At 48.6% G+C, this 14350-nt stretch overlaps 1 protein-coding gene across 2 annotated transcripts; it reads left to right on the top strand.

Moving 5' to 3' along the window:
- Positions 1-1381: 1381 nt before the first annotated feature.
- On the top strand, positions 1382-13902 carry GRP (gastrin releasing peptide). 2 transcript variants are annotated; one of them, XM_047697777.1, is made up of 3 exons: positions 1382-1617; positions 6671-6904; positions 13553-13902. In XM_047697777.1, the coding sequence occupies exons 1-3, from the start codon at positions 1479-1481 to the stop codon at positions 13588-13590; spliced, it is 411 nt and encodes a 136-aa protein (XP_047553733.1). In that variant the 5' UTR covers positions 1382-1478; the 3' UTR covers positions 13591-13902. The 2 variants fall into 2 exon arrangements, with proteins under 2 accessions (XP_047553733.1, XP_047553732.1); XM_047697776.1 differs by having other exon boundaries at positions 13532-13902.
- The last annotated feature ends 448 nt before the right edge of the window (positions 13903-14350 follow it).

Genomic DNA, 14350 nt, shown 5'->3' with positions numbered 1-14350 from the left:
GTGTGGACTTTTCTTCCTGATGGTCATTTGGGTGGTTCCCTCAGGAGATCAGTACTGCATTTCTGTGGCTAATAACGTGATCTTGAAATTAGCATTTTTTGGTACCTTAGAGCCAGACATATTCTTCCAAGCCCAAGGACAGTCACTCATGCAATGTGCCCATGGAACCATCTTGGAATGGCACAAATATAGTGAATCACCAGCTATGCAGGGAAGAATGTAGAATTTCATCTTCTACAGTAACAACACCGGAGCTGACAAGGAACACCAGGGACCCATCAGGGACCTATCAGGGACCCGCCAGCAAGACAGGTCACTAGCCCTGGTGAGGAACAGCCCTGTAGGAGCACGCAAACACGCCCCCGGCGCGTCGAGCTTGTTTATTGTTGTATTGCTATGATGCCCACCCCCTTCGTGTCCACTGCATTGGGAACCTCAGGAGTTGGGCCCTTGACTATTCTTCACACCTGAGAACAAAAGGAGCAGAGGGAAGCTGAGCGGCTCTGGAGAGGCGTGTGAGTAGCAGTTTAGGGACGGTGTGAGCTTTCTGATAGATGCCGCCTAGGGAAATCTGCACAAAAGCAGCTTCTTCGTGAAAGCAATATGCTTAGGAAAGGGGCCAGGTGTATAATAAAATCCTTGTTAGTTCTGTTCACACAACATATCCTCCCCGCTGCGACCTGCATCTCATCAGACCACTGGCCAAGGGCATCTCCGAACTGCCCTTTCAGGGGTGGGATGAGGGTATGAGTGGTGGTGGCGGTGGTGGTGGTGGTGGCGGTGGTGGTGGTGGTGAGAAGGCGGGGGGGGGGGGTGTCTGGTGTCTGTGTGTAAGAGTGACCTGGAGTTCTGGAGGTCTGTGGGCTGGGACCTTGAGGAGGGAGGTGGTCCGCCGAGGGGGGAAGGTGTGAGAATGCGAAGTCCCTTGCTATCCCGGTTCCAACCGCATCCAGCAAAGCCCAGCCTGAGGGCGTCCTTCCTCTGGGCTTCTCCCCCAGCCCCACCCCGGGATCCGGCCGGCCGCGGGGTCTCCACTGCCCCTCGCAGGATCCGAAGGCGGCTCACCCCGCAGAACCCCGGGGTGAAATCGTGTTGGAGCGGAGGCGTCGAGGACGGGCAGAATTAATCCAGCGGGGCCCGGACGGATAGGATTACGAGGGCAGGTCGAGAGGGGCCGTGGGCGCAGCCTTTCCCCTCCCTCGGCCGGAAGATGGATGATTTTCGGGGACTGCTGTCCCAGCGCCGCAGGGAGACGTCAGAGCGCTCGGGGCGGCGGGAGAAGAGCCCCCCGGCCCGTCCTCCGCCCCACCCCCCCGCCCGGGCTGCCTTATAAAGTGCGGGCCTCGTGGAGGCGGCGGCGGCAGCGGCGCGGGCGCGGCGGCGGCGCTCTCCGAGTCCGGGTCCTCGCGCCACTGCTCCGCGGGGAGAGCGCGCTCCGCCGGCCTCACCGCGCGCTCCAAGGGCTTCCCGCCGGGACCATGCGCGGCCGCGAGCTCCCTCTGGTCCTGCTGGCGCTGGTCCTCTGCCAGGCGCCCCGGGGGCCGGCCGCCCCGGTGCCGGCGGGCGCGGGGACCGTGCTGGACAAGATGTACCCGCGTGGCAACCACTGGGCGGTGGGTGAGTGTCCCGCGCGCTCCAGTCCTCGGCGGGACCCCAGCCCTGGGCCGCCACCTCTGCACTCGGCTCTCCCCAAGCTCCACGCCGCCCCCCGCGCCCCCACCCCCTTGCCGGTCCCGGGAGGCCGTCGGTCCCCGAGCAGCCTCAGCCTGCGTCGTGGTCCTTTCCCTCTCGCCTCCCTCTCCCCGCAGGCGCCCGGGCCGGCTCTCCCAACAGGCCGACCTGCCCTCTCAACTACCCCACACCTCCTCTTATCCTGAGGGTAGCCTTGTCTCGCACGGTTCTGTCCTTGAACGACGTAGGGAGCCAGGTCCCCGAGCGCGTCCCCGAGCCCCGGGATTCCGACCGCCAGGAGCCGGACGCGGGCTGCGCCCCGGGCGCCGCGCAAAGCCACAGGTGTGGGAGCCCGTCCTGGGGTCCCGGGTTTCTGGGCGAGCGCTCCCGGGACGCCGCCCGGTGTCTGCGGCTCTCCTGACTTCCCTCCGTCCTTCCACCACGGTGGCGATTTCCTCTCCCCTGCCCTTTGGCCCGGCCCAGCCCTCCCTCCTTCCCTCTCGCAGGCTCCGGGAGCGTCCCCGAGACCCCGCAGTCCTCCGTCTCTCTAGATCTGCGGCTTCCCTCTGCCCACACGTGCCGGCCTCCAGGCCCGGCCCCGGAACCCCAGCGGCGGTGGGGAGGGCGGTGGGGCGGCCGGCGGGGCGCAACCCCACAGCTTTCCCGCACCTGGCGGGAGGGTAGCGCCCACCCATCGTCACCCCGGGGCTCTCCCCCGCGCCCAGCATAGCCTCTGTCTGGCGGATGCCAAGCTTCCAGCTGCCTCCGAAGCCTCCCCAGGTAGCCAGTTACCGCGGCCCCAACACCTCCCAGAAGCTGGTCGACCCCAAAGAGGTCTAAGGGGTAGTGGTGCTGGTGCGGGTGGTGTTCCTTTCACTGTTCCCTTAGCCATCTACTCAGAGTGGGCGAGGGTGTGTTGGAAAGATCCTTGCTAATCCGAATACCAGCCGAGTCCAGATGGTGTGAGGACCGGGACACATTCACGGGAAGAGGGGAGGCTGAACGGTCACCGCCTCAGCTCCTCTGTGTTGCGTATCCTCTGGCAGAGAAATCCAGAACTCGGGGCTGCCAGCAGGATAGCCTCCATTGCCTCTGGAGGAATCCTTTGCCGAGTCCTGGCGGCCCCAGGGATGAAGGTATTTGTGATCTGTGAGGGGACACTGGGAACACCGAGAGAAGAGGCTCGGTGGGGTGAAGAGGAAAAACCCCGCCCTCAAAGGGAGAAGGATATTTACAAGGCATCCCAAAGCCGAACCTGAAATTCATGCTTTGAAAGGACTTCTGGGCATTTAGACCAAGTGGCCATTGTCCACTCCAGCCACCAGTCAGTGGGCTGGAAAGGTAGAATGAAAGTCCCAGATTTCCAACCTCTTTTCTCTCCTCCGTATTTTTGGATTAAAAAGGCTTATTAGTAGGCAACCCTTAGAGGCCAAAAGCAGGACCCCTAGAATCTGGGCCCCTAGAATCATGTTTCTGAGGCAACCCCACCCTGATTGCTCTAGTTTCCCAGAGCACCTGTCCCTGGGTGTTCAGGGGGGTCTGGCATTGAAACACCCTGCGTAGTGAAGCTTGGGCATTCCTCATCCAAGAGCACACCAACCAGTGGCAACCTCCAATTTTCTTTTCCTATGTGTTCTCGAATACACTCTTTTCCCTTTTTCTCTCTTGGCCGGCTGTGCAGAGTTGATGGAGAACAAGAGACCGAGGGAGGTGAAGTAGAAAATCAGAGTTGGGTCTAAAATAACATGTAATTGAGAAAAAGTTTGCTTTGGAGAGACGTGCTCTCTGTAGGAATCGGAGCGCTCTTAAGCAGGAACAATGTTGTTAGATTTTAAATTTAGCCTTCCACTCTCCTAAGTAAATGCCTGTCCTCCTCAATCACTGAAGACATGCAGTTTAGTTTTAATTATATCAAACCAAAGCTACATATTGCTGTCCATGAGGAAGCTGTCAGCACAAATTTGCAGGTTTGTTAAGGGAATTGCTTCTTGCAGCTGAGAGAAGCATGGCGTGGCAATGGAAAGCAAATCAACAGATGGAAAACTTAAATTCTTGTCTGGCTTGATGTTTCTGGAAATGTTTTGTTTGTGCAAAATATAGGTATGAAAAATACAGGTCAGCGCTGCTACTGTTAGCTTGCCTCTGCTCCCATGAGATGCTCCTGGTCACGGCTCTAACATTGATGTCACGAATGTCCTGGAAGGTTGAATTCTGGAACACTGATGTTCAGCTGTAGAATGGCTTTCCGTGGGAGTGCTGTCCCAGAAACTGTGAAATGTGGTGTAGGGATCACCCTAGGAAAATTAGCTCTCAGAATTGCTGGACACTCTATGTCTTAATGGAGATTTTCCCAAGTTGGGGTGATCTTCACATTTTGAGTTCAAGAAAATTCATTTATGTTTCAAGCCTGCTGTGGTGGTGGTATTTTTACATGATTAAAAGGAGTGGAAGCTTTTATTTAATTAATTAATTTTTTTTTACTTCTGGGCAAGGTTTTATTTTTATCAAGGGCCTGCCTTTTGTCTATGCTGAGATCTCTATTACTATGATACGGACACATAACAAACAATGATGGGAGAAGTGGAAGTGGGCATCCGCGTTGCCATGGAAACAATTATTTGGTGGGTAGTGGCCAGCTCCAAAGCGAAAATGAAATAGGACCCAGGCAGTGTATTTCTTGGGATGTTAGAGATGGTGCACTTCCCTTAATGACCAGTGTTTGGATCTGGGGCTGGGTCGGACCACCACCCACCCACCCAATATGCAGATCTGTATGCCATCACGAGGAGCTATATTAAATCAATCACAGAATGGAGGGTTACTTCGTTTTCCCGTTTTACTAAAGTCTGTCAAATTATTCAGGCATGACAAAAAATGGAGTTTTCATTTGTAAAAGCATCTCCATTGTCCCTCTGTGTAATTGGCCATAGCATCTTTCTCATTTCTAGCATCCTAACTAGATGACAGCAGCGAGGGAGGGTGGGAGTGACTGAGGTCATTACTGGAGCATCAGGTTCTAATCCTACTTTCCCATTGTCATGATTCAGTTTCCTCCATACAAAAAATCCAAATGCCTCACTGCTTCCTGGAAAGGTGCGCCTCATAATCATCACTATGACTAAAAGCCGGGGGATTTCTCAGATATCTGGACACTAACTTGACCAAGCAGATAACGAACAAGCTGGTCCTTTGGGAGTCCGATCCTTCAGTTGGGACCGGGTCCTCAGTGAGGTCTTCGAATTGTATGAGATGTCGTGTCATAAATGACTTGCCAGGTCCTTGCTCACACTGCAAGGCAGTAAAACCTCATGTTAAGGTTCCCCAATGCCCACAGAATAAATTTTTCTGAGTCACATCATGAGTCATGATACACTGGCATATGACCCCTATTTCTTTTGATAACATCAAGAGACGCTTTTGCAGACCTTACCCTTATTTCCAGATCCCGGAGTGATTCCTACCTGCCTTATATTTTTAGGACGTTCAAAGACCCTTCCAAACGGTATAACATAGTAGAGTCCAGTCTGTGAGCTCATTTTAATCCTAGAATCTCTGCTGACACGTGGGTGGTCTTTGGCAAGCCTCATTTGCATCGAACTCCTTGTGGAGTAGATCAAAGGAAACATCCTATAAACACACACCAACAGTAAAGTCACGGGGAAGGCTTCTCTGCTGTCGGATACAACTCTTGCCATTTTAAGGGGTTGAGGTCTGGCAAACATTATCCCCACAAAAGTTTGCCTTAAATACTTCTAATGCCAGACAACATTGGAACCACAAAGAGTGTTCCTTGTGAGCTTTAAATCGAACACATCATAGTTCTACTAGTATTAGGAGTCTAAAAGTACTGTAAAACCCAATTGCTGAGAGCTGGGGAAGAAAAACACTGAGGAAAGTAAATAAGATAACGTGGGTATTATTAGCAAGGGGCTAAGGTGTTAAGAATGCAGACCTTGGACTCCATACCCACTTCTGACCCTGTGGCTAGCCCCACTTGCATACATGGATTTCTCCATTTAATGGCCTGGCCTCCCACAAGGCAACTATTTTTGTTTTTAATTTTACTTATTTATTTGATGGAGAGAGATCACAAGTAGGCAGACAGGCAGGCAGAGAGAGGGGGAAGCAAGCTCTCTGCTGAGCAGAGAGCCCGATTCGGGGCTCGATCCCAGGACCCTGAGATCAGGACCTGAACCGAAGGCAGAGGCTTTAACCCACTGAGCCACCCAGGTGCCCCTCACATGGCAACTTTTGTTCATTTTTATGGCAAGTCCTCATCCTTGAAACCATTGGTAGTCTTTCACTGACCCTTTTAGACATCTAGGCAAAAGTTCTGCATTTATGTGGCTGAGAAGTGTTGCTCAGAACTTGTTTTCACCTTGTTTTTCATTATTTATTCAACAAACGAGTTTCTAGGTGACAACTCCTAGATGTAGTCTCTGCCAAAATTCTAAGAAAGTTGAAATGAAAAATTCCATTGGTACATTTGTATTAGAGCCCAGAGGAAACCAACGTCTTTTCTAATCACAACAAAGAAAAGCACCAAAGCTCTTTTTTTCAGCAACAATTGAGAAGTGACTCAGGGAGATGTTTAACCTCCATTCTTCAGCTGGGAGCACAATTGGTGACAGCACTGTCCTTATGGAAGGCTCCTTAGGTTGCCTCTAGTCCAACCTGTTCATTGTAGAGTTGAGAAAATGGAGGACTGGGGATGCTCAACCCTTGGCCGAGGTCACCTAGCTGGTTAACTGAAGTGCTGGGACCAAACCTAGGGCTCCCGAGCTGTCGCTGTAGATTGTGTCCAGCTAGTTGCACATTCTGAACAGGGAGCAAAAGATGTCCGTCATTTATGAACAAGCGTCTGATCATAAAATGCTGCATTTTATTCTGCACTTCGGACGAAGTAATGGAAACCGAATTGGTGTCCTCTGAAACGTCTTGTTGGTTCGGTCCCCTGCGTTCCACGGGTGGTAGTCTGTTCTTGTGTTTGTTTTCACAGGACACTTAATGGGGAAGAAGAGCGCCCCATCTGTTTATGAGGGAGGGAGCCTGGAGCAGCAGCTGCAGGAGCACCTTTGGTGGGAAGAAGCTGCGAGGAATTTGCTAAATCTCCTAGAGGCAAAGGGCACCGGAAGTCATCAGTCACCTCAAAGGGCACCCCTGGGCATTCGCCCTTCTGCCTGGGATTACCAGGATGACAGCAACTTTAACTTCCTAGGTTCAGAACCTAAAGGTATAATGTACTGGGTGGGAGGGGGCGAAGGGGTGGGGTGGGGCGGGAGGTGGAGGTGTTGGGGGACAGTTGGAAGGAGATTAGTTTCAAACCCAGAAGAATAAAATTGTTTATGGTGCGAGCTTTCGAACCATTTAATTAGGCTGACTACCAATTCACGCAGAGAAATGAGTAGATACTTCCTATGTAATTTCCTTTCAACATAATAGATGATTTTTCCTCTTAGAGAATTGAAGGGGTGTTGGTTCCAAATCCCAATTAGTTTTATCAGTAATCATGCTTATTAGCAATTATGCATTGGTGGGATTCTCCCAGAATATTTAAGGGAAGCTGGACATTATTTGAGTCAATCCCTATGTTTCTTTGTTTGCTTTAAATTTTATTTAAATTTTAATTAGCAAACAGTGCAATATTGCTTTCAGGAGTAGAGTTTAGTGATTCATCATTTACATACAACACCCAGTGCTCATCACAGCAAATGCCCTCCTTAATCGCCATCCTCCATCTAGCCCCTCCCCTCCCCTCCCCACCTCCCTTCATCAACCCTCAATTTGTTCCCTATCATTACGAGTCTTTTATGGTTTGTTTCTCTCTCTCTTTTTCCCCCCCATTCCCATATGTTCATCTCTTTTGTTTCTTAAATTCCCCATGTGAGTGAAATCATATGGTATTTGTCTCTGACTAACTTATCTCACTTAGCAGAATAGACTCTAGCTCCATCCACGTGGTTTGCAAATGGCAAGATTTCATTCTTTTTGATGGCTGAGTAATATTCCACAGTGTATACCACATCTTCTTTATCTGTTCATCACTTGATAGATGTTTGGGCTCTTCCCGTAGTTGGCCATTGTTGAGAATGCTGCTACAAACATCGGGGTGCATGTGCCCCTTCCAATCTGTGTTTTTGTACCCTTTGGGTAAATACCTAGTAGAGCGATTGCCGGTGGTAGGGTAGCTCTATTTTTAACTTTTTGAGGAAACTCCATGTGGTTTTCCGGAGTGGTTACCCCAGTTCACATTCCCACCAACAGTGTAAGAGGGTTCCCATTTCTCCATAGCCTTGCCAACACCTTTTGTTTCTTATGTTGTTAATTTTAGCCATTGTGACATGTGTGAGGTGGTATCTCATTGTGGTTTGATTTGTATTTCCCTGATGCTGAGTGATGTTGAGCATCTTTTCATGTGTCTGTTGGCCATCTGGATGTCTTCTTTGGAAAAAGTATCTACTCGTGTCTTCTGTCCATTTCTTAATGGGGTTATTTGGGTTTTGGGTGTTCCTTTTGATAAATTCTTCATAGGTTTTGGATACTAGCTCTTTATCAGATATGTCATTTGGAAATACCGTCTCCCATTCCTAGGCTGCCTAGGATTGTTGATTGTTTCCTTCACTGTGCAGAAGTTTTTTTATCTTGATGAAGTCCCAATAGTTCATTTTTGCTTTGGTTTCCCTTGCCTCCGACAACTCGCCCCACGTTTGTTTTTGATGAGTACTTGTGGAAGGGGCTATTCACATACGCTTTTAGAAGAGAGCACTCTGGGGGTGCCTGGATGGCTCAGTCGGTTAAGCGTCTGCCTTCAGTTCAGGTCATGATCCCAGAGTCCTGGGATTGAGTTCTGCCTCAGGCTCCTTGCTCAGTGAGGAGCCTGCTTCTCCCTCTCCCTCTGCTGCTCACCCCGCTTGTGCTCTCTCTCCATCAAATAAATAAATAAAACCTCTTTTAAAGAGATTTTATTTATTTAATTGTCAGAGAGAGAGCACAAGCAGGGGGAGCGACAGGCAGAGGGAGAAGCAGGCTCCCTGTTGAGCAAGGAGTCCGATGTGGAACTCGAACCCGGAACCCTGGGATCATGACCTGAGCTGAAGGCTGACGTTTAACCAACTGAGCCACCAGGTGTCCCTAAATAAATAAAATCTTTAAAAAAGAAAGAAAGAAAGAAAGAAAGAAAGAAAGAAAGAAAGAGAAAAAGAGAGCACTCTGGTCTTGGTGAACATATCTAATCAACTGATTTGTCCTGTGTATGCTCTGGTAGAAGAGTTATTATGTAGAAGAGAGGAATTATACCAAACTGGCATTGCTTAGGGGATGAAAGAGATGAATGGGATGGGATGGAAGAGATAATAACATTTATAGGAAAATAAGGCAACCGAAAACAAAGTGATTCTCGTTAACCTTTAAGTAGTTTCCATGAAATTTATATAAAAGGCAAAAACAATCATCACAATTCTAGTACGACTAAGGATGGCTACTTGAGGGATGACCATAATCTAAGCACCAGGCAAAGCAGTTTACCTTCACCGTCTCTGTGCATGCTCGCAGCAGTCTTGGAGGAAGATTCAAGAAAATTCGATTACTCTCTCTCTCACACACATAGCTTTTCACTGGTGAGAGCAGAGCAGGAGCCCACTCCAGCTCTGTGGAGAGTCGGCTGCCGCGTGAAGCATCTGCTGGGGAATGGGGGGTCCTCGTGGACAACAACGATATTGTGTTTTACTCACAGAGCTTGGGGAGCTGGCCCGTTCTCTCGTTCCTGGTGATCAGCTCTTCGATTGATGCCCCCTTTGCAGAGGTTCAGGGCTGGTTTTGCCAAGCCTCAGCTGGCTTCTCTGGAGGGAGGCTCTATGTTTCACAGCGCTTGGGGCTACTGTGGATTTTCGATGCTAAACACAAATGGAAAGTTCTCTGGTTGCATCAACCCCTAGGGAGGAGATCTCCAGTACCTTCATCCAGAAAGAAATCTGTATTAAACTCACCGATACAGAAACAAGCAGCCATTGTGTACAAAGCCCCGAGCCATTCTCTTGCCCACGCCTGTACTACTGGGGTCACAACCAGCTCCCTTCTTTGTTGGTGGCTTACAGGGCCCTGAGGGCTCTGGGAATTTGGGGTGGACTTCCCAGCCCCTGGCCTTTTCTTGGTCAGGTGACTTGCTGGCCTTCCTTTGGGGGGATGTCCAAGAGCAATGCCTTCTCCTTTGTCTGAGGGATAACCCCGGTGGATCGCCACCACAAAATCCCTAACGCGGTTTTACAAACACTGAAATGGACTTACGCTTGCTGCTCTTTACCCTTTGGAGTGAAATTTCAGTATCCACTTTGAGTTGCTTTATTCCCCCAACCGTGGCTCTGCATAACCTTGGAATGCTTTTTGTTTTTTGTTTTTAATTCAGCTCCTGCAGCACCTGAGTGGCTCAGTTGGTTAAGTGACTGACCCTTGATTTCGGCTCAGATCATGATCTCAGGGTCCTGGGATCGAGCTCCCCATCCAGCTCCCCTCGGGCTCTGTGTTCAGTGAGGGGTCTGTTGAGATTCTCTCTTCCTCTGCCTCTCTCGCTCTCTCAAATAAATAAATACTTTTAAGTTTTTATTTATTTATTTGAGAGAGAGAGAGAGTACAAGCACACAAGCTAGGGGAGGGGCAGAGGGAGAGAGGGAGAAGCAGGTTCCCTGATGAGCAGGGACCCGCGGCCTCCCCACCCCCCACCCCACCCCCCAACCCCATCCCCCCGTTACCAGGGGGCTCAATCCCAGGACTCTGGGATCATGACCTGAGCTGAAGGTAGACGCTTAGCCGACTGAGCCACCCGGGCACCCCTAAATCTTTTTGAAGAATAAAGATTCAGCTCCTTCCTTAAAAATCAGAGTTTTCCTGTCATATTCAGAAGACTATTCTGTAAGCTGCAAAGCCAGTTATGAAAGGACACAGCTCCATGTGAGTGCTCGTAGCATGGAGTGGATGGAGTGGGCAGTCACAGGGAATGTGTCATGGGGACAATATTTTTCAGTGTTCATGTGACTCAGCGGGAGAAACGAAGTCATCTTTTTATAATCAGGCCTCGATTTTCTACTGTATCTTTTTATGTTTTGTGTTTCTTCTTTTTATAAGTTTACGAGGCCCATCCCATTTCATTCCTTTTTTTTTTTTTTAAGACTTTATTTGAGAGAATGCGTGTGAGGTGGGGAGGGACAGAAAGAGCCTGGGAAGGAGATTCCCCGCCGAGCAGGGAGCCCAGTGTGGGGCTCAATCCCACCACCCTGAGATCTTGACCTGAGCTGAAACCAAGAGTTGGATGCCCAACTGACTGAGTCACCCAGGTACCCCGCATTTCGTTCCACCTTAGTCAAATAATGAACTATTTACTGCACACATTGGTACCATTCTTTAGGATATATTTCCCAGCAATATGAAAAAATTCAACAGTTAGTGTAGTTGTTGCATAGACCAAGAGTTTATCACTCTTCTTGCTGTGGAAATTCCGTCTTAGTGAAAGAATGTTGATAGGCAAATTGAAAACATCTTACAGTTTTCTTATTCACAAAGAGGGAGTACCAAGAGAATGGTTCTATTAGAAACCCATATATCACTCGGCGTTAGAAAGAAGTTTAATAACTTAGCCGAGCATTGCCAGAAGTAGCAGCAGGAATTTTCAAAGGCTGAAGGACTTTTCTTAAAATTAAAAACTATCCACATATGCTCTCCTCTCCCATTTTAGTAATAAAACATGAAGTCCTGTTGCCAAATCTCCCATAGCTGTAATCAGAAACTCTGAGCATCTTCCTATGTTTTGGTGGCAAAGATATTTACTTAAATTCAGAAAAGATTTGTGCAAATGTGCACTGAATCTGGACTACTGTATCATGGCAAACGAGCTCCGGAACATTATTAGCAATCACGGGCAATCATTTTCAAGGTTAACCTTCATCTTTTAACAGTACCCTTATCACACAAAATTAATGGAACTTTGACCCAATGGTTTCTTTCTTTTTTTTTTTTAAAGATTTTATTTATTTATTTGACAAGCAGAGATCACAAGTAGGCAAAGAGGCAGGCAGAGAGAGGAGAGGAAGCAGACTCCCCGTGGAGCAGAGAGCCCGATGTGGGGCTCCATCCTGGGACACTGGGATCACAACCTGAGCCAAAGGCAGAGGCTTAACCCACTGAGCCACCCAGCCGCCCTGACCCAATGGTTTCTATCATATGAAACAGTGTTCAAACCAGCGCCAGGGCCTAATCCGTAATGCTAGATACGGCTGTGGATTGTCTTGAGTTTCAGTGAAGGTTGAAGTTGGCCTTCGGATTCCTTTTGTAATTTGGACATAGACCATGGTTCTTTGCAGCCTTTTTTTTTTTTTTCCTGTTATTTGGTGGACAGGAAGAAAGGGGCCCAGGGAGTGCACTGCAGAGGGTGTTATGGAAAGGAAGTAAGTGTGTGAGTTTGCCCTCAATTTTAAGTGATGGCTCCACTGTCCAATCAAATCAGCGCATAGAAAGTTTTTTTTATCCGAATATGTGAAACTCTCCAAAGGAAGTTCCAATATAAGAAAAGTAGCAACATGTAATTGAGAATAACTAAAAATGCCCCGATTGCCCTAACAGTCACTATGAAGGACCAGAGTGAAGTCACCCCCACCTCAAATATAGCTCCCCCCCCAATAACGGGTCCCTCCCTCCCACCTCTGTGTCCTCGATCTTTCTAGGTTACCAACTCCTTTTTTCCTTGTAGCTTTACTTCCATTCCCTTGAGCCAAACAGCTCAGATTCAGTATTTTGAGCCAATGTGGGGGCTTCACGGATCCTCACCCACCTCTCCCACTGCCCCCTCTTTATGACCAGTGGCTCGTATTGCAAAATGGGCGGAAGCATCTTCAGGCAGGCTGGTGACACTTTGTGGTGCCGCCCGGGCACATGGAGGAAAGCAAAACTAATTGCTCTGTGTGGGAATCGAACCCCAGGCCCTGGCCTCATTAACACCTGGTCAAAACAGTTGAGCAGGTAATAACTGGCCTGAGACTTTCAGTAATTCCTTTATTAGAAACAAGTGGCGGGTCTGGCCACTGGGGCACCTGAAGGGGCAGAGAATCTTGGAAGGCATAATAAGGGTAATAAGTTTGAATCTGGTTGAAAGGCGTTTTCTCATCTCAGCATATAAAGGGTGCTATATGGGAACAAAGACGTATTTTAACATTACAACTACTCATTCTTTCTTCAGTCCCAATGTGAACAGAAGCCACAGAGCAAGCCACAGTAAATTCAGAATTGGCGGAAATCCAGACTGGCCCCTGTTTCCAGGTTGCACACTACCACCTCTTGCCGTCATGGCTTCGTAATGTGCAATCGTGTGGTTCGTAAACTAGCTCTGATTTGTGCAATGGGGCATTGCCAACGTAAGTGAAGTAAGAATTGAGATTCCGTATTTGCCAATAGTCCCCTTGCCCCGCTGACCCTTTAGTAACAAATTCCTGACAATCATACATTTAATTTCCAACGTTGGTCAAAATAGACCTGAATAGTCATCTCAGGAACAAAGTTAAGCTAATATGAACGAAAAGAACCACACATTCAGTGGCTCGGAAAAGAGAGGAAGTCAGTTTCTCCCTCCCTCCCTCTCTCTCAGGATAGCTGTGAGCTATGGACATGCTCAGAATCACCCAGAGGAATTCTGGAAGCCTAGATCGCTGGGCTCCATCCCCAGAGTTTCCAATTCACTAGTCTGGGGTAGACCCAGGAATTTGCCTTTCTAACGAGCTCCCAAGTGATGTCCATGGTTTGTTGGGAATGTATTTGCCTCTAGCAGTAGACTTCAGGATCGCTAACTATGTTTGCTTCCGTCTTTTTAATATTTTTTAAGTTGGCGGACTCACTGCTCCAGGTCCTCAACGTGCAGGAAGGAACCCCCAGCCGAACTAACCGGGACAGCAACAGCCTCTCTCAACGAAGCAAAGCAAAACCCTTAGGAGACTGTGTTCTACGGGCATCAGTTCTACTGGATCTTCAACAAGATTTCCTTTGTGCAAAACACTTAACTATTCTTGTATCCTTCAGCCTTCACTAAATTCATGATTTTTAAGCAGCATCTTCTGTTTTGAATTTGTTTGCTGTGATTAATTGTCCTAAAGTGTCTTCCAATTAATGCTCTTTACATCCAGGCTCTTTGTCAATTAGATTCCAGTCCCCAACCTCCTACCATTCACAATAAAAAACTTAAGCACATTGTCCAAAGCGCAGGTAGTCCTCTTATTTCAATTCCAAATGAAAGGATGTGGCAGAGGTTAACAAACAGCTTGCAATGAACTTGTGTGCTCGATGATGAAGGCAGGCTGGGTTTTTTTTTTTTTTAATTTTTTTATTAATTTTTATTTTTTTCAGCATAACAGTATTCATTATTTTTGCACCACACCCAGTGCTCCATGCAATCCGTGCCCTCTACAATACCCACCACCTGGTGCCCCCAACCTCCCACCCCCCACCCCTTCAAAATTCTCAGATCGTTTTTCAGAGTCCATAGTCTCTCATGGTTCACCTCCCCTTCCAATTTCCCTCAACTCCCTTCTCCTCTCCATCTCCCCTTGTCCTCCATGCTATTTGTTATGCTCCACAAATAAGTGAAACCATATGATAATTGAATCTCTCTGCTTGACTTATTTCACTCAGCATAATCTCTTCCAGT

This window comes from Lutra lutra, chromosome 12 (assembly GCF_902655055.1).
Source record: "Lutra lutra chromosome 12, mLutLut1.2, whole genome shotgun sequence".
NCBI lineage: Eukaryota > Metazoa > Chordata > Mammalia > Carnivora > Mustelidae > Lutra > Lutra lutra.
Note: the sequence above shows the minus strand (reverse complement) of the source record. Positions and strands in the feature narration are given on the sequence as shown.

What these genes read in the sequence shown, in the direction of transcription:
- GRP (XM_047697776.1), top strand. Translation starts at nt 1,479, where the DNA reads ATGCGCGGCCGCGAGCTCCCTCTGGTCCTGCTGGCGCTGGTCCTCTGC. An exon ending in TGGCAACCACTGGGCGGTGG is followed by an intron (nt 1,618 to 6,670) that starts GTGAGTGTCCCG and finishes TTGTTTTCACAG; the next exon opens with GACACTTAATGGGGAAGAAG. An exon ending in CCTAGGTTCAGAACCTAAAG is followed by an intron (nt 6,905 to 13,531) that starts GTATAATGTACT and finishes ATATTTTTTAAG; the next exon opens with TTGGCGGACTCACTGCTCCA.